General features: G+C 34.6%; 4 protein-coding genes across 6 annotated transcripts; 1 reads left to right on the top strand and 3 right to left on the bottom strand.

Annotated features, from left to right (window-relative positions):
* Nucleotides 1-2,862: 2,862 nt before the first annotated feature.
* Nucleotides 2,863-7,519, top strand: LOC140859822 (protease Do-like 1, chloroplastic). Of its 2 annotated transcripts, XM_073262387.1 has the most exons (9): nucleotides 2,863-3,274; nucleotides 3,604-3,726; nucleotides 4,417-4,588; nucleotides 5,059-5,096; nucleotides 5,496-5,694; nucleotides 5,796-5,948; nucleotides 6,103-6,237; nucleotides 6,538-6,617; nucleotides 7,381-7,519. In XM_073262387.1, the coding sequence occupies exons 1-8, from the start codon at nucleotides 2,904-2,906 to the stop codon at nucleotides 6,613-6,615; spliced, it is 1,269 nt and encodes a 422-aa protein (XP_073118488.1). In that variant the 5' UTR covers nucleotides 2,863-2,903; the 3' UTR covers nucleotides 6,616-6,617; nucleotides 7,381-7,519. The 2 variants fall into 2 exon arrangements, with proteins under 2 accessions (XP_073118488.1, XP_073118487.1); XM_073262386.1 differs by lacking the exon at nucleotides 7,381-7,519 and having other exon boundaries at nucleotides 6,538-6,878.
* Nucleotides 7,048-9,256, bottom strand: LOC140859823 (carbonic anhydrase 2-like). Of its 2 annotated transcripts, none has more exons than XM_073262388.1 (10): nucleotides 9,031-9,256; nucleotides 8,865-8,926; nucleotides 8,618-8,767; nucleotides 8,489-8,537; nucleotides 8,269-8,385; nucleotides 8,119-8,172; nucleotides 7,955-8,040; nucleotides 7,711-7,816; nucleotides 7,457-7,615; nucleotides 7,048-7,223 (listed from the first exon to the last, which is right to left on the bottom strand). In XM_073262388.1, the coding sequence occupies exons 1-10, from the start codon at nucleotides 9,238-9,240 to the stop codon at nucleotides 7,182-7,184; spliced, it is 1,035 nt and encodes a 344-aa protein (XP_073118489.1). In that variant the 5' UTR covers nucleotides 9,241-9,256; the 3' UTR covers nucleotides 7,048-7,181. The 2 variants fall into 2 exon arrangements, with proteins under 2 accessions (XP_073118489.1, XP_073118490.1); XM_073262389.1 differs by having other exon boundaries at nucleotides 7,427-7,615; nucleotides 9,031-9,255.
* Nucleotides 9,257-10,846: 1,590 nt separating this feature from the next.
* Nucleotides 10,847-15,499, bottom strand: LOC140864606 (phosphoglucan phosphatase LSF1, chloroplastic). The gene is made up of 10 exons (XM_073268889.1): nucleotides 15,065-15,499; nucleotides 14,639-14,745; nucleotides 14,092-14,548; nucleotides 13,566-13,637; nucleotides 13,020-13,141; nucleotides 12,557-12,772; nucleotides 12,225-12,330; nucleotides 11,965-12,077; nucleotides 11,560-11,704; nucleotides 10,847-11,373 (listed from the first exon to the last, which is right to left on the bottom strand). Exons 1-10 carry the CDS (start codon nucleotides 15,374-15,376, stop codon nucleotides 11,254-11,256), a joined length of 1,770 nt encoding a protein of 589 aa, XP_073124990.1. The 5' UTR covers nucleotides 15,377-15,499; the 3' UTR covers nucleotides 10,847-11,253.
* Nucleotides 15,500-21,618: 6,119 nt separating this feature from the next.
* Nucleotides 21,619-22,371, bottom strand: LOC140860730 (uncharacterized). Its single transcript, XM_073263737.1, has one exon. The coding sequence runs from the start codon at nucleotides 22,369-22,371 to the stop codon at nucleotides 21,619-21,621; it is 753 nt and encodes a 250-aa protein (XP_073119838.1).
* Nucleotides 22,372-22,579: the final 208 nt, after the last annotated feature.

Below are 22,579 nucleotides of genomic sequence, written 5' to 3'. Positions count from 1 at the left end.
TATGTTATGGTTCCACCAAGGATTTTGACCTTTGACGAAAATATTACAAAACTCATCTTCAGTTGTACATATTTTTTGAAAACGTTTTTATTGTTTTAAAAGTGTAAATTTTAAAATATGTATTTGAAGGAAACTTTTGTAAGATATTTTTAAAAAATGTTCTTCAAGCACATATTTATTCTAAAAATAAATTTTAAAACATTTTCATAAAAAAATATTTATATATGTAAAATAAAGTTTTCACTTGTCCAAAACGAAATTTAAATTTATTTATATTGCGGTATTTGGCAAGTATGTTATGCATTTATTTTAATATTATTGAAAATAAATAAATAAATTTATTAAAAATGATTGAGTACTGCCAAAACTACATTCTTGGTCAGAAAGGAGTAGGCCCACAACTTATATTTCTTTCACACAAAAGTAAATGGTGGACCCAATTACATATACCAATGGTTAACGAACTTTTCTTTTGTCTTTGTTTGATGGGCCCGGCCCGTTTGCAGAATCTATTTACTTGTCCGTTTTCTTTTATTACTATTTTTATTATCGTTTTTTTTTGTCTGAAGAAATTTTTTAACTCGAGCAAATCTTGCTCATTTGAATTTCAATAAAAAAATCCCCATTCAATTTTTTTAAAATTGGGCTCAACTAAGCACCAGCTATGGTGATTCATTACCCAACCGCTCATCCACCATTAGAGTCTATCTACCAAGTTTTAATTTTGTGGTTTCCCGCTGATATATTGTCTATTTTCTTGTGAAATAGACATTTATTTTTATTTTATTTAATACTTTGTCATAATTATGACACGTAATTTTGTACACAACTCATTGTAACTTTAAAAAAAAATGTGATTGAAAATTTTGAACAACTTGATTGTTTCGATAAATGACTTTAAATTGTCAAAATAACTTACATTGTCAAGGGTAAAGTTATAGAATGAATCCAGAAAGATGGTCGTTTTCCACATTTTGTTTCTTTCCAATTTAGTTAATATTTAAAAATACTTCACTATGCAATATACATGTTGGTTTTTGCTTTAATTTAGGAAACCACGAAGTTGAAAATTTTACCTTGGACGTAAAATCAAACCAATTTTTTTTTTTCCAACATCACATTCAAAGTGAGAGTCCTATTGCCCATGCTGGGGAGTGGGGACTCGCTGGAAATTGCAGAATAAAAGAAGAATGGGAACACATTTCAAAAAGTAGAGATGGGGATTTAGGGGAAGTTCTATGCCACCTCAAAGGGCATTGTCTTGGGATGGCGTGACAGAACATGATTGGTTAAAATCAGTGGGCTCCACGTGGATAGGGCCTACTAATTTTAACCAATCATGGGTTTATACGCCATCCCCAGGACAGTGCCCTTGGGGTGGCATAGAATTTCCCGGGATTTAGGGGCCCACTGATTTTAAAAAATCATGGGTTTACACACCACCCCAGGGCAGTGCCCTGTGGGCAGCGTGGCGTGTTCTGATTGGTCCAAATCAATAGGCCTCACGTGGGACCCATCGATTTGGACCAATCATGTTTGTACACGTTGCCCACAAGGCACTACCCTATGGGCAGCATGTACAAAATCTATATATATTTGGAATAATTTTTTCCACTCAAATTGTTTATTTCAATTTCCTATGTTATATTTTTTATTTTATTTCAAAAAGAAATAGCACAGCCTCACATGATAGGTAGGTGTATATATCGAGAATAAAATATTAAAAAATGAGACTCGTACCTAACCCATCTCAAAAGCTAGTTCAAGAGGGGAAGTTTGCTCTTTTTATATTAAGGGCTGCCAGGATATTTGTGGGACACAAATTAACACACCAACAATGTTAAAAAATGACTCGGATCTAACTCACCTCAAAAGCTAGCTCAAGAGGTGAAGATTGTCCTTGTGTATATTAAGGACTCTCGGGATATTTATCCAACCGATGTGGGACACAAATTAACACACTATGACACTAACACACCCCTCTCACGCACAAAAATGAAATGACTGAAGCGTGAAAATATTAACGGCTGGCCCAACTATGGGACGGGTGGACCTAATTATGGACAGTCCAACACATGTGTCGGGCCTAGACTCTGATACCATGTTAAAAAATGAAAGTAGGACCTAACTCACCCCAAAAGCTGGCTCAAGAGCGGAGATTTGCTCTTGTCTATATTAAGGGTAGGTAGGTGTATATATCGAGAATAAAATCGAGTTCGAGGACGGATTATCATGGAAGAGATCCTCAGAGTTTGGTGTGGAAGGTGAAGTCTTTATTATCGATCTAAAGTAGTGTTTAAAACCTCTAAATATAAGTGTTTATGTATTTTTTCTTAATAAAAAAATTCATAATCACTTATCTTTAAAGTTTTCAAACACTAACCAAAATACTCTCATTTATGTCATTTTTAGGCTTTATCTCCTATTTAAAGTAGTAATGATTGATAATTGTTTTTAAATTTATTCAAAACAATCCATTATTTATAATTAATATTTTATTTATTAACATATATTTGCTTTAGCAATTTTTTCTCCAATTCAGTTTAAATTGTACAAAAAAATATTTTCTAGTATCTACTACATGATGGTTGAATTGTGGGATAGAATAATTGAACGAATCAACCAAGTAAAATTAATCCATTCGGACCAGACTTAAAAGTACACAAAGCCCATTACTTTTAGTCTCCAATAGAGAATCGACAATAGCCCCAATCGTTATGTGGCCCATAACAGTAAATAAGTTGATCCGAGCCCAAATAATTCCAAAGATCAGATATTTTTAAAAAATGTAAGTAAAAAATATTGTAAAATAAATAAAATAGCAAATGAACCAATCGAAGTGGTTTCCTTTTCTTCAAGTATAATAATATAATAATGTGAAGAGTAGCTGCCTCCGCAGAAAAATGGCTGCTCTTGCTTCTGCTTTCTCCTCTTCAACCGCCAATTCAATCCCCAATTTCTTGATCTCGAAACCTCCTACTCTTGTGAGGCGCTCAATTTGGGCCTCTCCGGTGGCTGTTTCCGCTCTCCGCGAGAAATTTGCACCGAAATTGGAGCTGGTTTCTCAGGAGAGCTTGAAAAAGGCCGTGGATTCATTCTTCGTGCTCTGTGCATCGGCTGCTTTGTCCGTTTCTGTTCTTGTGACGGATGTTGATTCAGTTTCGGCTTTGGTGGTCAGTACGCATAGGAAATTGCAGTCCGATGAGCTTGCCACAGTTCGTCTTTTTCAAGAGAACACTCCCTCGGTTGTTTACATTACTAATCTTGCCTCCAGGTATTGTTTTTTGTGTTCCTTACTCCTTAGTTTGATGAAATTTAACTACTGTTATATTTCTGCTGTTTTTAGTGAGGACAAAGTCCAAACCTTTGTGGCTGTCTCATTAGTACTGGGACTTTTTTTTTTTTTTTTGGGGTTCTTTAGCAGTTTTAATTTTTAGCTATTCTTTTGTTCTGATACAACTCGTCCTGTCTGTATATATTTTACTTAGAATAATTTGTAATAGTTTTGTGTTAGCTGCATTGTAGATTAGTTTTAAGTTCGTACTAAAATTTTCAATTGTCTTTTTGATTAATTAACCTTTGGGTTGGTATTTCATGTTTTAGGCAGGATGCGTTTACGTTGGATATATTGGAGGTACCTCAGGGATCAGGATCAGGATTTGTATGGGATTCGCAAGGCCACATTGTGACTAATTATCATGTGATTCGTGGTGCATCCGATCTCAAGTATTATTCTTCTTTCTTTGTTTGGTTATGGTGTGCCTATTGTCCTACATGCTGTATTTATGGGTTTTTTTTCAATGATCTTGCTAGAAAAATCATGATTATTTAGTTGTTTTTCATAGTTATCTCAAGATTATTTGAAAGAAGGTTTCAGTACTTGCAAGAATATACCTTTTCCATACATGGAAATGATAGTATTGCTGGATGATAGCCCCCTTTTGTGTGTGATTTGCATAGGAGCAACAGAGTTTTCTGTGAAAGACTGCGGTATGGCACGGTCCTCACTCCTCATAACGTTAGCATAGCTGTTGGCATTATAGTTATGCTTCAGGTGGTTCTCAGCTACTATATGCAGAGTGATGCATCAGAGTTTTGTTCTGAGGACTGGAAAAACGGAAACCCATGTAATAGAATAATAAACATATTTTCAGAATTGGGTGCCATCTTATAAAGAAGACCGTCAGCATCAGACAGAATTTTTTACATCTAACTATACCATTAGAAAACACAGACACATTGGATGCCTATTAGAGCTTCTGTCCCACCTTCTAGGGTTTGCAGTTGACATCTACTCTTATGGAATGCAGTGAAATTACTTTGAGCTGCCTTTGTTTCCGTTTCTATTTTGATAATTTTCTGAAGTTATCTTTTGGAGTTCTAGTTTTTTTGATAAATTCTAGTGGTTGTTTCCAGGGTTACTCTTGCAGACCAGAGTGTGTATGATGCAAAAGTTATTGGGTTTGATCCAGATAAGGATGTTGCTGTCCTGCATATTGATGCACCAAAAGACAAGTTGAGACCAATGCCAATTGGAGTTTCTGCAGACTTACTTGTTGGTCAAAAAGTATATGCAATTGGAAATCCTGTAAGTTATTCCTCTCAATAATTGTCTTCCTCTCTGCAGGCGTTCGTTTGTACTCGTTATTTTTCAAATTTTGGCTTAGTATTGATGATGATGTTGGAAAGCTACCAATAATTGTTTTTTCATCGGGGGAAACTGATAGAAAGTCTCTAAAAGCTAACATGCTGGAGAAATGCTGGCTTCAGAATAATTTTGAAGTTCTGTAGAAATTTATGAGTGTCTTCAAATATTTTGGCTCTATTTCTCATTTAGAAGTTCTTCCACGCATAAATTACACCTGTCCTAATCATTAAATCCTCTCTAGACCCTACCGTGCCTTAAATTTTAAAAGCACGTCTTACTCTTGCTTGATGTTGATTATTATGACTTTGGAAATGGGATATCATGATAGTATAATGTGATCAAATTCATGAGATTTCCTTTTTAATTATGTATATGATATCATTAACTTTTGATGCTTTATTGCTTTTCAGTTTGGACTGGACCACACACTTACAACTGGCGTCATAAGGTATCAATAAATTATATTTGATAATTCTACGATATCTTGTTCCTGAACTGATGGACTTATTTGTGGTTGTATCACTGAAAGTGGTCTTTAGTTTTTGGTTTGAAAGGAAAAGAGCAACTGAGGCTACATACAGAAAGTTTATTTATGTTTGTAGCTCTTGATTTCTTGAAGCAACTTTCTAGATAATCAGGAACAACTTTTCTCATCAATAAATTATCAGGGACCTTGATTTAGATGTTCAAAATTACCTGAGTGATCAAGTGTATTCTCTTAATCTAACATCTTTCTGTTTCACCCAAGTTTTGATTCTCAGTGTGTAATGAGCAAGACTTAGCGAGAAAACTTGTGTAACACCTGCACGAACTCTTCCTTATCATCACGATTTCAATGTTTTGTTAGTGGGCTTCAGAGGGAAATCAGTTCAGCTGCAACTGGCCGTCCAATTCAGAATGTCATCCAGACTGATGCTGCAATCAATCCTGGTAATAGTGGAGGACCACTTCTTGATAGTTCCGGGAATCTTATTGGGATAAATACAGCCATATACTCCCCTTCCGGTGCTTCATCTGGAGTTGGGTTTTCTATTCCTATTGACACTGTGAGTAACTTCTTGGTCACATTTGTTTTGTGAGATTTTTTCTGAAGGACAATTATTTAATTTCTAAGGAGTTCCTTCGCCCTGTTATGTTTTATGTCTAGGTAGGTGGCATTGTCGATCAATTAGTGAAGTTTGGGAAAGTCACTAGACCAATATTGGGTGTGAAGTTTGCACCTGATCAATCAGTGGAGCAACTGGGAGTTAGCGGCGTTCTTGTCTTGGATGCTCCATTAAATGGACCAGCAGGAAAAGCAGTATGCCTACTATAACACCCTTTCTTGCCCTTTGTTTTAATGCAGAGCTGTTTCAGATTTTGTCAAAATTTCATTTGCTTCAGATGTGGATGATTACACATCGAACACACATGAACTGTTATTAAAAACTAGTTGGTGTAATTTTGGTCCGCAGGGTCTTCAATCTACAAAACGTGATTCTTATGGCAGACTCATTTTGGGTGATATAATTACATCCATTGATGGGAAGAAGGTTTCCAATGGCAGTGACTTGTACAAAATAATGGACCAGTGCAAAGTGGGTGATAAGGTGAACACTTTAATTTTTGGGGTTAATTTTAACTGCTTGAAGCTGCATTTATCTAAATATATACCATCTTCTTCATGGAGAGGGCAAATAATTCTTGCTTGCTTTATTGCCAAATGTAACGAGTCTGCTGGACACTAAACCTCATTAATTTTCATGCTTATTTGCCTGATGTTTTCTCGGAAGGCTAAAAATTTTTTTAAGACAATTATCACACACGACCTTGAAAGTTGAGTCATTATTTAACAGTGGAATTTCAGTGATTGAAAAGTGATCGAAATTTGTGCAAATATTGTTCTTTAGATAACTGTGGAAGTGCTGCGTGGTGATCGCCTGGAAAAAATCCCTGTAATCCTCGAGCCAAAACCTGATGAAACCTAACGGTACTTGTTCATATAGTCTTACTTATAATTCATGCCAAAAATGCTTATTACATTCTCTCTATTGTTCTTTGGTAATACTGGACTATTGTAAATAATTCAAGTGTCCAAGTGCTGTATAATAACAAACTTTCCATGCACGGCCATCTACAAGTAGGCTATCTATCCTTGTATATGAAATGTATTGTAATTCTTACATTTATGAAGGATTGAAATAGAATCTACGTTTTTCCTCGAAAGTAAAAGAAATAGAATCTATGTTTATTGTGTTGTAATTCATGCATTTATGGAGGATTGAAATACAAGAATCTATGTTAATTAATGTTCGATCTTCTCTGAACTGAGTTTCCATTCCACATTTCATGACGGATTTTTAGTTTTTTGTAAACCTGTTTGCAGTGTGTAATTTCATTCAATTATATAAAACACTATGTCAACAAAATTTGACTGGAATTAACATCTTGCAACTGAATTCAAAGGAAGTCTCTGGTTATATACATATATATATAATTTAAAATTTGCTATTCAAAAGATCCCCATATGGTAGAATGGTCTCTGACGATCTTCCTACACGAGCTTCCAGTGCAGTATGGTGGCCACATCTTTTAACTGTCAAAGCCAAGAAAAATTGGAGAAATGCCCATATGAATAAACTTGGAACTGGAACTTTTATATCTAAACATGAAATCATACAACAAAAGGACCCTAACATTCATTCTCATTCCTCATAGCTGATCATTTTTCATACATACAATTTAATAACCAGGGAAAAGACATCGATCGAATTCTCCACGAGGGAAAAGACAACGTACAGAGAAACGGTAATGGTTTCAGGTTCATACAGAGAGAGATGGCGAAAGCCCGAAATCGAGCCCCCACAGCTCAAAAGTCCCGTTAACAAAATCATAGTAGCCACCCTTTAAAGCAAGAGTCTTGTTCACCAGACCGTCTCTAACAAATGGATACGTCAGCAAGTTTCCAAGTGAAACATTCACTGCTTCCTGTTTTGCACGAAGATGAAATATTAGAGAGGTATTAATTATATCTTGTGTTTACATATATCATTTGATGTGCATGAATTTTTTTATATTTTTACCTTTTCACATAGTGCACATTGACCACCAAATGGGGAACCATTAGCTTCCGATAGCACCTTGGACTTGGCTGGTAAACATACTTTCACCCAATCCTCGATAAAGTCACTTAACAAATCAACCATAAAGCCATTATTTAGACTACTCAGCCAATTTCTTTATAACCATGGGATAATACGAATTTTATGTGCATCCCACGAGTCAAGATATAAAAATTATTTAGTTCAAAAGTACGCGGCGACTTACGTGCCGGAGGATCCATCACAAGCAAATGACATGAGCCCTTTGATTCCTCCACAAGCACTATGCCCGATCACAACAATCTCTTGAACCTATAGAATTGTTCGAGCTTACACATGTCAATGACAAATACTCTATAACAGGCACCAAATCGAAGTGTAAAAATATACCTTAAGGTGAAGAACAGCATACTCAACTGCGGCCCCAGTCCCAGAGTATTTAGTCTATTGCAGATGAAGAACCAGTTTAAAATCACAACAATTTAAAATTACATATATAGTTCAGAACAATTATGCATACAATGTAATAAGCGTACGCACTTTGTCGAAAGCAGGGACCATGTTCGCAACATTTCGAACCACGAATGCTTCCCCTGGCTGGAAGTCGAGCACATGTGACGGGCACACCCGCGAGTCCGAACACGCGAACACCATAAACTGTATAAAAATTAAAAAAAAAATGAATAAAGGGACCTAAAAATTAATTTTCTAAGATGAAGACTCATAAAATATTTTGATGTGGAACCTTTACAGTACGTACCTTGGGACTCTGGCCTTTAGCAAGTTCACCGTATAAAGCAGGATTTTTCCTGAAAATGTAAACCAGAATATCATGGATTCTTTGTTTAATGGTCGATCTTCTTTGTTCTTTTGGATATGGAAAGCTTACTCGTATTTCTCTTTCTTGAAATGTCTGAAACCAGCTTTCAAGGTTTCCACAGTGGCTGCAGAAGAGGCGGCGCTTGCATCGACTGTTTGCAGCTGCGCCGTTATCTCATCGATTTTGGCGGCGGCGACGGGTCCAAGTTCCCCTTTTTCACTGCATGCATTGATATTAATTCTTATACTTAAAGTAAAAAATGCAATGTAGATTAATACCATCAGCTAATGTTTAATGGTTATTATGAAAAACGAACCTTAGGAGCTTTTGGAGCTCAGCAATGGCTTCCTCGTACGAATCCTTCCCCATGTCTTCTCTCTGCATGCAACTCTCCATGTTAACACATTTAAGTGCGTGACAAGAGCGAGCATAAAATATTTGACTTAAATGTCATGAAAATGTGGAGGGAGAGATGATAGTACCAGGAGGGGGTGGATAACGGGAGCCGGAGCGGCGAAGACGGGTTCGTTTCTGATGAGACTCGGCGGAGAGGCGGCGGAGGAGTTGTTAAGGCTCGCGGTGGCGATGGGGCGGAGCGCCGCCGGTCTAGATGTTTTTTTCTGGTGGGAGGTGGATAGTGTGAAGCGAGTAGCGATGCAACCACTTATGGTCGACATTGTGCATTGGGTCATGAATTTCGTCTCCCCTTTATATTACTAATTTTATATTATTATTCTTATTATGTAGTGTCACAAATTTTACCTATCTTAATTTAGAATGAGACATATTACACATATTTAATATCATGCATACATGTTCTGTATAGATTAAATTTTCAAATACTCTCATATATATTTGTTACCGAATATATGTGTTAAATATGTTATAGACCACGATACATTTTCATGGATTGCATGCATGTGAAAAAAAAAATAGAAAAAATTGTCCATATTTACCAAGAATTAATTAAGGTATGTAAGTATAGAGATGGGGTGAAATTAAAAAGAAATTTTGATGGATAATTGATTGGAAGAAGGCAGATGGACACATATGGTGGATGAAGGATAACACAAGATAAGGCCCTATCTCCAAAACTTGGTGGTGCGCATCTACTTTATCTACTACCTGTGGATTGTTCTGCATTCATTTCAAAATAGTGATAGAGAGTCTTAAAAATCTTATTTAATTTGAACCAAAACTTTAGGGAAGAATGATTTGACAAGATTGAGTTCTACTATTGGGTTTGTGGTTGGATCCAGACGGATAGGGGTGACAAGATACTCGTGACATCTTTGTCGACTCAACTCGAGTTTGATTTAATTTAGCTCGAGTCTTTTCTTAAGGGCAATTCGAGTTTTATTTGTTTCTATTTGTTCCAGTGCAATTGCACGGTTACTCATAGATATGTGAAAACCATCTAAAAAGGACTAAAGTTCGGACACCTCTCGAGAGCTTTTGGTCTAACAACGAGTGTATAAAAAAAATAAAATAAAAAAAAGGTCATAATTAATCAAAAGAAATTTTTCTACCATTTTTTTTTTGTTACCTCGGATCGCTTTTTGTAGGCATCTAATCCTAACCAAATGAATACCTCAACAGCACATTTCCCCAACATCGGAACGGGTTTGGATATTAAGGTAGTGTTTGGGAAAATTTCTACGAAACATTTTTCAACTTTTCCTTAATAAAATTTTACAAAATTTTGTTCAGGAAAAACTGAGAAATGCTTCTTATAAGCTCTCTCAAAATATTGTCTAATTGGAAATTGATACACAGAATTGCATTTCATTTTGCAGAAGAGGAAAAGCTTAAATGCTAGCGGGGTATTAGAGGAAACAAAATTTATGGGGTGATGCTCATGCACTGGTGAGGCGATGCCAATAGCCCTTGTATTTCAAGACCTCCACCAGTTTCATTATGTCAACATTGTTTTGTCATCCTTGCACCATTCTTAAAGTTAAATTATAGTTTTTTTAAAAAAAAAAAAAAAAAAAAAGAATAGTTAAATTACCTATATGCCCCCATTCCGTACCTTCCCTTCACCAAAAATTTATCCCGATGTATTATAAATGCATCGGTTCGGTCATCAAAGTTTTGGAATAAAATTTCATATTCGAGATTCAATTATAATTGAAGTAGTTAATGTATCTATGTGACATAATAGATGGATACTTCTTAAATTTTATTTGATAATACTTGACATCCTCCTATATAAATGTAAAGATAGAAACACAAAAAACCATGAACGCTCCCCTTTTTGTTTTTTTAACCATGACGAGCAACATAAAAATGTGGGATAAAAAAAAAAGTTTCAAAAAGCTTTATTTATAAGTCCAAAGCGCAACCCGGCCCAATAAAAAAAAAAGGGAAAATAATTTATGATCATTGCAAGCCATAGCAAATACATGGACTCTTCTTTTTCAAAAAATGTAAAAGCTCGACTACACCAGATAAAAGTAGGCTCTTTTGCCACTGAACTTGAACTGGATCTTCGATATCTTATTATAGCATATACGACCTTTAAAAACTTGTGCCGCGAGCACGCATACGAACCCCTGCTCATTCTATGAGTAATAATATTTACTCATTGTGCTTATGCTCGCCTTTGTAATATGTAGTGATTTGTGTAACAGGTCAACAGAAGAATGAGCTGAGAGTTGTTGACGAACTTCCTGGTACAGTTCCTAGACGACGTAGAAAATCTCTCACTTTGGAGCCAGCCTTATAGGACAGACAGAAAAGGCAACACATCGAGCCGCTTTTGCCAACATGAAGCGTTCATTTTCCGTCAATGGCCTCTCAATGACCTTCACGATATTTGCGTCCTAACAAAAGAAGATTCCAAGTACCATCAGCGGCGAATGAACACAATACGGTGTTCATTGTTTTGTGACTCATTTTTCTCGGGTAACAATTCAAGGGGTTGGCCAGAATAGTAATAGCGAGGTGGTTTAGAGTTTTTTGTGGTTTAAAACTGCAAAGATCTGTCTCCATGTTTGGATTTACCATACCTTCTGTGGTGGCAGAAGAGAAGGTTTCACACTGGCTGTGTCACCAAGTACAATTACATTGTTGATATTTCCCCTTTCATCCCTTTCCGTCGGAGAAGCCGTTGAATGCCTCCAGTTTTCATTAATGATGTACTTGTAGTAATATCTGTAACATATATTTTACGATTCAGCATCTTGATAGTTATGAACCCAAAACATAGCCTTAATCATGACAAGAACAAACAATTGAGGGATTCCCTCGCAGTGCATCAGTATCCGGCCCTTCGATGGTTTGATTGACTGATATGCAAATCTTCTACTCACCAAATTTTTTTAAGAAAGCAATACCTACTGTAGACTACTAGCAAACATGAAGACAGACCCTTGGAATATTAAGCTTCTAAATGAGAGGATAAGGAAACTTACTTTCCCTGTGGAAGTCTAATATCAACTTCATATCTGGGACCTCCCTTGTGGACTGCCTTGATTGGCTCTTTCCAGTTTCCGGTAAAATCTCCTACCAAGGATACATCTTCCCCCTGCAAGAAGAAGATTTCTAAGATTAGAAAACTAAGTAGACACGGATTCCTAAGCTGATAACAAAGTAGAAACCAAAAACATGTGGTTACACGACCCTTCACCAATAGAGACCTCGGCTCTTAAAGAGTTGGGATTTATCTCCTCACCTCGTGCCCGTTCCATACAAAAGTCACAGCATGGGTCGACGGTCCGTCATGGACACCACTTTCAACCATGGCAATAAGATCCCATGTTGCCCAGGCAATCGCTGGCCTGAATTTAAAATCTTGGTTAGAAGCTCAAATTCAGAGTATGTTGTACCAAATGTTTGGTAGATATTCAATATTAATTTAGTATAATGTCCTTACTAACAGAACCAGACTTAAACACGGCTTTTTGGCCTGATAGGATCCACACAAGGACATATGTTAAGCTCAAGGGTAAGGCTGTTTATGGCAACACATTCGATACAAAGTTTGAGAACAGATAAATGACAAACCTGTCAGGCCTGCATGTATGCAAACCAGTAACAAAATTGTGAGCAGCATGAAGGGAGGTATCAGTTATCCAGTGTAGGTAGGCAATCACACAAGCAGGTGATCGATCAAACCCAGTGGTGCAAGTAATATAAACACGATGGTTCTTCTTAAGTAAGCGCAGCAGAAGACCCACACAGAATGGCAATTTTTTCCTCATGTCAAAAGAATCTGAGTCCCTAATAAAAAAAACGATAATAAACTAAAAATTACAAGACAGCAAATATTATAAAAATGAATTCATAAAATAAACTCAATTAAATACAGCAATATGAAACTGTGCTGCTTTTTATTTTTTAAGGTATTTTGCGACTTTGCAGATCAACAAATTTAGACAACGACAATTACGTGGAAAATTAACTTTACATAGAAAGCATAACGACACTGAATAATATTATTCTTCCCAAGAAAGAACAATGCGACAACCTTATGGGATAGTTAATCATAAGGATATTGAACTTTTGGCATGATTCATTGATTGAATTTGAATCAATTCCCCAATTTGCCGCTTCAATCGTACTCTGGAAATTCAGTACCGCAGTTACTCCCTGATGCAGACATTGCAGAAATGTTTCAGTTGAGTAAAGGAACTAGAAAAAACCAATACATTACACAGGAGAAGGGCAATGAACCATAACAAAAGTACCCAGTAATATGATTCATTTACAATAAATAAAAATAATTTATGTTAAGAGGACCACAAATCCAAAGTATATTGTAGATGTCTCATACAATAACAAACTGTTTCAATTATGTTACGGAAATGGATAATACTAACGATGTACCCGATTCGTTGACTAAAATAATTAAACAATATCATTTTGTGATTCCTGAAAAGGACTGCCAAAAAAGTGTGGTGGAGGAAATTTACGTACTATTTTGGGAGCAGATGAGACGAGTGACATGAAAATCAAAGGGCAAAAATTTATAATCAAGCAATAGTGAAGAAGATAAGGGTATTTTATCTCTCACCACTGTGTCAGACAGTGTCTCTACATCTTCTTCTGTTTGAATACATGATCCGACGTAAATTTGCTCCGTAATCTATCACAACAAGGTGAAAGCATAAGATGGAATTGAATACTTAAAATAATTCATCTAGTGGCACTAATTCAGTAAAAGAATCACCATAACATAGAGAGAGACTTCTCAGTATGAAAGAGTGTAAAAAAATATGATTTACAGACAGTTTAAATAATGAGTAGTTAAGACCAAAAACCCCAGAATGATTAAGATATATATCCATTTGATTCATTTGTCATTTCATATAATGACGAAACACGAAGGTCATGCTCTTATCAAGAGCTAGATTTCAACTGGTTGAATAGCATCAGAGAACCAGGATGGTGACAGACTACCACGAGTAGTACTGTTCTTTTTGTTTACTGATTTCCACTGTGACAAACTCTAAGAAACTTGAAAATCAAATGTATTTTCTTTTGAGACTACAAACATCTGCCAATACTAACATGATGAATAAACCAGCTCAAATGCACACCTTACTATAGCGCATACCAAGGGAATGGTTGTAGTAGAGCTCTTCATTTGAACGTTCCAATGCCTTCACATACTCTTCGAGTGGAAAACTCCCATGCCCCCATTCAGCGTTTTCAGGCAGTTCTTCTGTGAAAGTGGCAACAAGAGGGCCGAATGGTAGAGTAGGAGAGTTCTTAGCTACCTGCGGTTGACCATTTTTGTTCTGATCATCCAAATACTTCCATCCTTTGGAAGACAGAAGTTTCGGACAAAATGTTACCGATCCAGAGTTTCCAGCACCCTCGCCAGATGCATTTAAATTTGAAGATTGTATACTATCGTTCCAAGTGGCAATTGGAACAAGACCTTGGTTAAATAAAATATCAAGATCATTCATAAGATAGAGATGCAAGGGGAAAGGGGAGGAGGGTCTCTCGAGCACGAGGCTACAAGAACCGGCTTTCTCCTTGACAAGAATCCTGCAGATACCAGATTAAAATATGACTGTAAAAAGAACGAATGGTCTAATCGTAACTAAAATTTTGTAGGAAACAAAGAGCCATCCTTACTCTATATCACCGTAGTCCTTGATTTCAACAAGCTTTGAAGTAGACGATTCACTCGCTTTCTTCAAAGTGTCACCCACCATTACTATTCTTGATTTCTCAGCATTCCCCTGCATGATCACTTTATGGATTAATTGGTCAAAAATAACATCAGCAAAAACCAGTCATCAGGCACGATCCTTACTCCAAGAGCCTACTAAATTACATCAAACCAATCACAACAAAATTTAAAAGGATACAGACACTGGCACTCCTAGAAAGAAAACATTTTAGATGGAGACATAAGCTAATTCAAGTCTGCTCACAAGCTTCATGAGCCGGCAATTGAGCTCGTGAAGAGCTCAAACACACTAAAAAAAAGGAAAAGAAAAGTTTTTAACCAAAATTTTACTGAAAGAAGTAGGCCATATAAATGGAAGAGAAGAGTACCCCTTTCTGAAGTGCAAGAACGAAAACTTTGCCTTCAACAGAGAGCCCGAATCGAATGCCAAGCGGCTTCTCCAGTGTCACCATATACTCATTCAGATTCATCTTGAAAGAAGAGGAGGACACAGCGAAAACGGTGGAAACCCTTCTGCACGATCGACGCGCGTTGAATTTCGAAAGTCCATTCTTGAAATTGAAACCATTTCCCCAAAATGAGGATCGAATGGCGGCGGCGCTCTTCTGGAAGCTGCCATTGGGACACAGGAACACGGAGCGGTGGAAACCCCTGCAATTCGAGAACTGCAGAGGATACATCAAATCCAAGATCACTCACACTGGGAAGCTTTTTTGATGAATGAATGAATTCGGAATGGGATTCACGAGGAAGATAGAGAGCTTCGCTTCTCCCAGCATGCTTTTTTGTATACTTTTCTTTGGACTTATTGACACGTGACACAAAAGATCTTGAATTTTCTAACTAATAATCAAATTAATAATAGAATAATGATAAAAATGAATTTAAACATTTTTATATTAAAAAAAAAATTGTGGAGGCCGAGTTTCAAAACCCAGTCCCAAAGGGCCCGGGATTGAAACCCAGGCGGTCCAGGCCCTTCGATGTATTATAAATTATAAAGTGTATATATATATATATATATATATATGTGTGTGTGTGTGATAATAATTGATACTACTTTATTATTTAAAAAAACCTAATTATATTATATTATATATATTTTATATTATAATGCATGAGGATGTTAGAATAACCGTTTTTGGTCATTTTAATGGTTGTACCAAATTACCCCCACCAGCATATAACTATCCCACTTTCTCACATTCTTCTCCATGTTATTTTCTTAACCATCAATTTTGTGATAGTGAAAAATAAATCACGATAATATATATATATATGTAAATACATAGAATTATATATTATATCACACGCGAAGCGTGTGCATAAATGCTAGTATTTATAAAACGTGTGATAATAAATCACTACGACTTTGGTTTTCTATGGAAAAAAGTTGCAGGTTACGGTTTAGTGAAAAAATAGTCTGGATTAAAAGATAATTTTATTAGGATTTTATTTAAAATATAATAAAAATTATTATCAAATTTATTTAGAAACTCTATTTTTAAAACATATATTTCATAAAAAAAATTTAAGTCAGACCAAATAGACCTTTTTTTACATATTTCTGTAAAAATAAATATTAGAATTATAAAATAATCAAACATATTTTTTTTAATTAATTGGATACTAACGGATGTTTCAATTTAATCGAAATTTTTTATAATGTTATTATGTATTTTTTTATTTAAATAATTTAAAATTATTCTATGCGTATTATTTTGTATCATTTTAATCGATATTATTATATTATTTATTTAAATAATATAAAAATAAATATATTTATCACAATATGAAAATATAACTAAAAAAGTATAACAAAACCAATCGAATTACTTGTTTCTCGAGACATTCAAAGCCAATCATATTGAGTTTTTGTTATCTATACCATATGGTATGACCTCATAGTGTAACTCTTTATTATTTTTTACAATAATGATTTTATATTTATTTGCTATAAATCAAATTAGCTAGTCAGAAAAATATTATACAAGGTGTAATACGTCCACGGTTGAACTAGTTATTAATAATGATATAGATATATTCATGAATACAAAAACAAATAAGAATATATACACTACAAAAAAATTGCCTATTTAGCCATGATTTTAAAAAAACCGTGGCCAATTTAGCAACGGTTTTATTAAAACTGTGGTTAAATAGCCACGGTTAAAGAAACGGTAATTTATAATTCAGTTCCTAAATCCAAACATAAATCGGTGATCAGTTCCTGTCAGAAAAAAAAAACTTTGTTTAAACTTTCTGGGCCCACATGTTTTGTTTCGGATGAAATTCGGTACAAAACATGAAAAATATGGTACAAATACATGATATTTGAGTATCAACTATTTTAAATCTAGTACTAATGTAGAGTTTTTGAGTACTCAAATATGTAAAAAAACTATTGATATAATGACACATTTGTCTTCTTTAGATGACAATCGGTACAAAATATTAAAAATACGGTACTAATATATGATATTTGAGTATCAAATATTTTAGATCTGGTACAAATATATGATTTTTGAGTACTAAAAAATATTGATATTAAAAAAACATTTATTATTCGGATGGAAACCAGTACAAAATATTAAAAATATGGTACTCATATATGATATTTGAGTACCCAATGTGTTAGATTTGGTACAAATATATGATTTTTGAGTACTCAAACATATGTTGCAACTTCACATATGTTTAGATTTTATACTCAAAAACTTATTTTTTGTACTCGATTTTGAACAATTAGTGCTCAAATATCATGTACATGTACCACATTTTTAAAGTTTTATACCAAATTTTATCCGAGAAAAATAATGTGGGACCAGAGAGTGCAAACAACTTTTTTTATGACAGGGACTGATTAATAAATTGAATTTTGGTTTAGGGACTGAACACCAATTCACCCTTTAAAAAAATCGTGGTTATTTAGCAACGATTTTTTAAAACCGTGGTTAAATAACCACGGTTTAGAAAAAATGACCACGGATATTTTAACCGTGGTTGAATAACTACGGTTTTATTTAAATCGTGGCTAAAAATTAGCCACGGTTTTACTAAACCATGGTAAAATAACCACGATTTTAAAAAACCGTGGTTAAGTGTGGCCACGATTTTAAATAACCGTGGTTATTTAGCCACGGTTTTTTTAAAAGCGTGGTTAAATAACCACGATATTATATATATAATATAAACTTTTTTAATAAGAATATATATAATATCAAATAAATTTTTTTCCCCATCAACAATAAATTCAATGTCTATTTTTTTTTTGAAACAAAAACATATATATAGAAATATATTAGTTATGGTCGCGGATTACAGGCTTACTAAAAAAAGATGGAATGAAATCAAAGAACACAAAAGAGCATGCACTATACAAAGCCTTAGAAGCCAATACATGAGCAACCCAATTAGCTTCCCTTGGACAAAGCTCAATAACAACTAGAGGGTGTTGCAAAAACAGTTCTTTAATAGAATGAACTAGCAAATCTTCCATAGCAAAAGGTGAACATTTGGAAATTTGTTCAATCACATTGGAAGCATCAGATTTAATAGTTCATTTTGACCAATTGTAAGAAATAGCCAGCAATACCTTTTTTTATAGCCATCATCTCCGCCAGAAATTCAATCTCTATTACTTTAGTATAAACACAACATTATGTTGCTACTTGCTTCTTAAAAAAAAAAAAAAGTAAATTGCATATATCACCCTTGTGAAATCCCGTGTTAGCTAATAACCCCTTGTGAAAATTTTTAAGCTAATAACCCCCTGTGATTCTAGATTTGTAGCATACACATCCCTTCTGGCTAAAAAATGACGAAAATACCCTTGACTTTTATGAACTATTTAATTTATCATTTATTTTGTGTAGGGGTATTTTCGTCATTTTTTAGCTGAAAAGGGTGTGTATGCTACAAATCTAGAATCACAGGGGGTTATTAGCTTAAAAAATTTTCACAGGGGGTTATTAGCTAACACGGAATTTCACAAGAGTGATATATGCAATTTCTAAAAAAAAAAATCGTGGGTCCCAGTGAGCAAAATTTTATCAATTCTACAAGTTTACTTGTTGGGCCAAAGGCCCAAAATAACTAGTGTAGGCCGAGTAGTTATGACAATTGGACCAAAGCCGGTGTCACGATTTCATTGTATTTTAGATCCATTTTTCAAATAAGATCCATAAATGGGAAAAAAATGGAAAAACATTTGGTGTCTCATGCCATGTGCAATTTTCATACCGGAAGGCGGATGGAATTTTATTTGTTAAAGATTGAGTATGTCGTGACAAGAGTCGATTCAGTCTATATATGTCGTGAAAAATAATATTGTTGATATAAAAATTAACAATTTTCACCCATATCAACATATATTATACAATATTTTTTTATAACAAAAAAAAAGATATTTTACGGTAAAAAAATAATATTTTTCATAAGTTTGAGCAGGGTCGAACCGAAACTCCATACAACAAAGTTGATCCGTTGAGATGTTTAAAGGAAGTTTTTGTGATAAAGATTAGGTTATTTTATAATAATTATTTCAACCCCCAAATCCAGATTTTGGATACGGCATAAGCAATCATCAGTCTCATAGTAAACGTGCCCTTGTTATGTTTGTGGCCATATGCGACTACAGCAAATCAACCAGACAAGAAAATATCCTCCCTAATTTTTTATACACATTATACATATACACATCCATTTCTTCACATTCCGCATCAACATATCAATCACATCTCATACCTTATAATATAACGTGATCAAGACGATTGCGAATATGATTCATATAACTACATTCCACTTTATCGAGGAATGACATTATTATAAATATTTATAATATAAGTATAATAAATCGATGACTATGAATATTACAATTAATTTTAATCCAATTATTTTACACATTAATTTTTTTTCTTGGGTGAATATTTATATACGGAAATGTTATTTTTATATATTTTATTTATTTTATCATTTATTTTTCATTATTTTCATTAAAAATAGAATACACAAACACGCAACGTCTACATCGTACAAAGACTAGTACTTCATTATAATTTGGTAAAATGATAATTTTTTTTTAAATGAGAAGATCATCAGCTACTATAAAGCATTAACTCGTGTAATAAAGAATTAGATATCAATATTGTTTTGGTCAACTTTTTGTGTATTTTGTGAGGCATATATGCAAGTTGAGAGCTTGGATTAAAAGTCGGATCCACCAATCAATATGAACACGACTTGTAATCCTAAATCGTTGAATAATTATAATGGAGAGATCACATACATGTACACCTGTTGTACGTTTAAATTAAAGCACGACTCGTCACTATGTTCGAATTGTTGCAATTCATTAGATTTGAACAAGATACTCGTGCTTCGATCTCATTCATGATTTGATGTTTTTTTTAAGCTAACTGCATGTGAGTTGTGTAATACAGCAGGGAGAATTGTTTTTTTTTTTTTTTTTTTTTTTTTTTTTTTTTTGTCTTTTATCTTCCTGTCGTCCCCTCACAATGTCAGTGTATGAAATTTGAGTTCGATCCTGTAACTTTTATTTTTAGCGATTTTTACCCTCTATTTTTCGATTACAGTCATTTTTGTGTGAAGTGTTTTTGTGTTACATGATACATTATCATCGATCATTTTATCTCGTCGCACTCGCATAGAATACACGTGAAAAAAGAACTAAATTTGCAAATATATATATATATATATGTGTGTGTGCCAATGAGGTCTTGACTTAGTGGACAAGATTGAGGTCCTGAGACCACGAGGTCTCAGGTTCGATTCCCGCTGACTGCGGGTAGATTTTTTAATTTATAATTTAGGTAGATTTAGGTACTTTCTTAGCTCGAGACAAACACGTCTCGAGTCCATGCTCAAGTCTCGTCGATTGTGCGGGCAAATTTCACTCTTTAGTGTTGTCAATATGATGTAATTTCAATATTCGATGTAATTTGTACTCAAAATATATATATATATATATATATATATATATATATATATATATATATATATATGTGTGTGTGTGTGTGCGCGCGCGCGCATGGATGTACTAGACCAATATAAGATATAAAAATAGCAAATACAAAATATAAATCATGACGAAAAGTCCATCTTCCCATGCGATTGAATATTTCATTATTGTTATATTACGTTGTCTCGAGACTCATAATAAAGTACTCATGCAGCTCTCAAGGTAAAATATTTATTCGAATTTTATCAATTAGAGGTTAAAGATTCACGTATATTCGATTGTCTAATTAATATATAATATATATTGCTCAAGTCGCCCCGATGCACGATCGCCATTTAGTTTATGTTTAGTTCTTTACAGTTTTACCATTCATTATATAACTTTAATTTAATGGTGTAGGCTAGCTTATTTGAACATATTAATCATAATACATCATAACTCATGATAACTCTATTATCACTAACCGGCTGAGGCCAATCTTTCTTAATCCGGCCGTGTGGAAAAAAAAAAAAGCTCACACATTAAATTAATTAATTATTAATTCTTCAACATATTCTTTTGTCTCGATTATATAGGTCACTTTTGTTTGTCCCAAATATATATGTGTACATTATATTTAGTGATAATTTTTATACTATTTTACTAATATATTTCTATTAATTATATATCATAAAAATTGTACAACCATTTTTGAAATATATTAAATAAAACGAAACGAAATTAATTTATATAATTTCATTAATTCGAGTGGCAATGATATCATATCGGTTTGTTTCAATTTGCATGCGAACTAAATAAATATTTTTGGAGTCGAATATAAATATAGAGGTTAAAAATTGAGAGAGAGAAAAAAAAAATAGTTTACAGCAATATTAATTATCGATTTTGCGCAGATGGAAAATAAATAAAAAAAATATATATAAATTAAATTAAATTAAAGTTCTAAAAGTGCGGGAAACTCCTGCTGAAGCCGTTGACATTAGCGAAGAACCCAACAAGCTCCTGCCTGTACGGTAGATACGATTTCTTCCTCTTCTCTGCATTCACCGCTCTGTTCCACGTGTAAAGCACCTCGTGCGGCGACGGAGATCCCGGGCCGCCGCCGGAGATTGGCTTTGCTTTTCCTGTCATCACCTTCCGGCCGATTTTCGAAGCTTCCATCAAGTACTTCTGATCAGCCTTTTGATTAATCTTCGGAGTCAGAAACACATAATTGTCCTTCCCGTCGCTGTTGCTCCGCCGCAGAAGGTCGGAGAACTTCCAGCTCCTCGGCGTCGATCCGGTCGACTTGCTCTTCTTACACAAAACCGGAGATGCCGCCGGCTTAGGCCGCCAAATGCAGTACGTCCCCGGGGGAACCGTCTCCCGTTCATCTCCTAATTCCGACGACAGGCGATTCCGATCCGACGGCTCGCGATCGCCGATGAACAAACTGCTCACCGGAATCCCGAGACTCTCCGCCTCGGCGGAATCGGACGAAACAACAAGATCGAGGTCGAAGACGGGGAAGATTGAGCTGATTTGGCCGTCGTAGGCCAAAACCTCATCATCTTCGCGAATCAAAGTGAACTCAAAAGCTCCATCTTCTTCATCTTCCACAGCGACTTTTACGGCGATTTCGGCTAATTTTTCAGTCGAATAGCAGTTAAAGCTTGGACTCAGGTATTCATCTTCTTCATAATTGTTCTGCTTCATTATCATTTAATAAAGAGATTTCTTTTGGAGAGAAATGGTTGAAGTAAGATGAAGATGAGGGGAAGCTTATATAATACTTGGTTTCATGTTGGGAAGACAGAGCAATCACTAAAGATTTAATAAAATTATAATAATACTTTATATTATATATTTTATTATTATTATTTTATTTTAAGATTATTAGTTACCACAAGTTCCTAGCTGTTGG

The sequence above is a fragment of the Henckelia pumila genome, chromosome 4 (genome assembly GCF_033568475.1).
Source record: "Henckelia pumila isolate YLH828 chromosome 4, ASM3356847v2, whole genome shotgun sequence".
Lineage (NCBI taxonomy): Eukaryota > Viridiplantae > Streptophyta > Magnoliopsida > Lamiales > Gesneriaceae > Henckelia > Henckelia pumila.
Note: the sequence above shows the minus strand (reverse complement) of the source record. Positions and strands in the feature narration are given on the sequence as shown.

Excerpts from the sequence above, each read along its gene's own strand:
- LOC140859822 (XM_073262387.1), top strand. The coding sequence starts at position 2,904 with ATGGCTGCTCTTGCTTCTGCTTTCTCCTCTTCAACCGCCAATTCAATC. Across the intron at positions 3,275-3,603 it reads ATTACTAATCTTGCCTCCAG|GCAGGATGCGTTTACGTTGG; the intron begins GTATTGTTTTTT and ends TTCATGTTTTAG. Across the intron at positions 5,097-5,495 it reads CTTACAACTGGCGTCATAAG|TGGGCTTCAGAGGGAAATCA; the intron begins GTATCAATAAAT and ends ATGTTTTGTTAG.
- LOC140859823 (XM_073262388.1), bottom strand. The coding sequence starts at position 9,240 with ATGACCCAATGCACAATGTCGACCATAAGTGGTTGCATCGCTACTCGC. Across the intron at positions 8,768-8,864 it reads GAGCTCCAAAAGCTCCTAAG|TGAAAAAGGGGAACTTGGAC; the intron begins GTTCGTTTTTCA and ends CAATGCATGCAG. Across the intron at positions 8,386-8,488 it reads CTAAAGGCCAGAGTCCCAAG|TTTATGGTGTTCGCGTGTTC; the intron begins GTACGTACTGTA and ends ATTTTTATACAG.
- LOC140864606 (XM_073268889.1), bottom strand. The coding sequence starts at position 15,376 with ATGTATCCTCTGCAGTTCTCGAATTGCAGGGGTTTCCACCGCTCCGTG. Across the intron at positions 12,773-13,019 it reads ATGATTAACTATCCCATAAG|GGACTCAGATTCTTTTGACA; the intron begins GTTGTCGCATTG and ends TTTTTTTATTAG. Across the intron at positions 12,331-12,556 it reads CATACATGCAGGCCTGACAG|GCCAGCGATTGCCTGGGCAA; the intron begins GTTTGTCATTTA and ends TTTTAAATTCAG.
- LOC140860730 (XM_073263737.1), bottom strand. The coding sequence starts at position 22,371 with ATGAAGCAGAACAATTATGAAGAAGATGAATACCTGAGTCCAAGCTTT.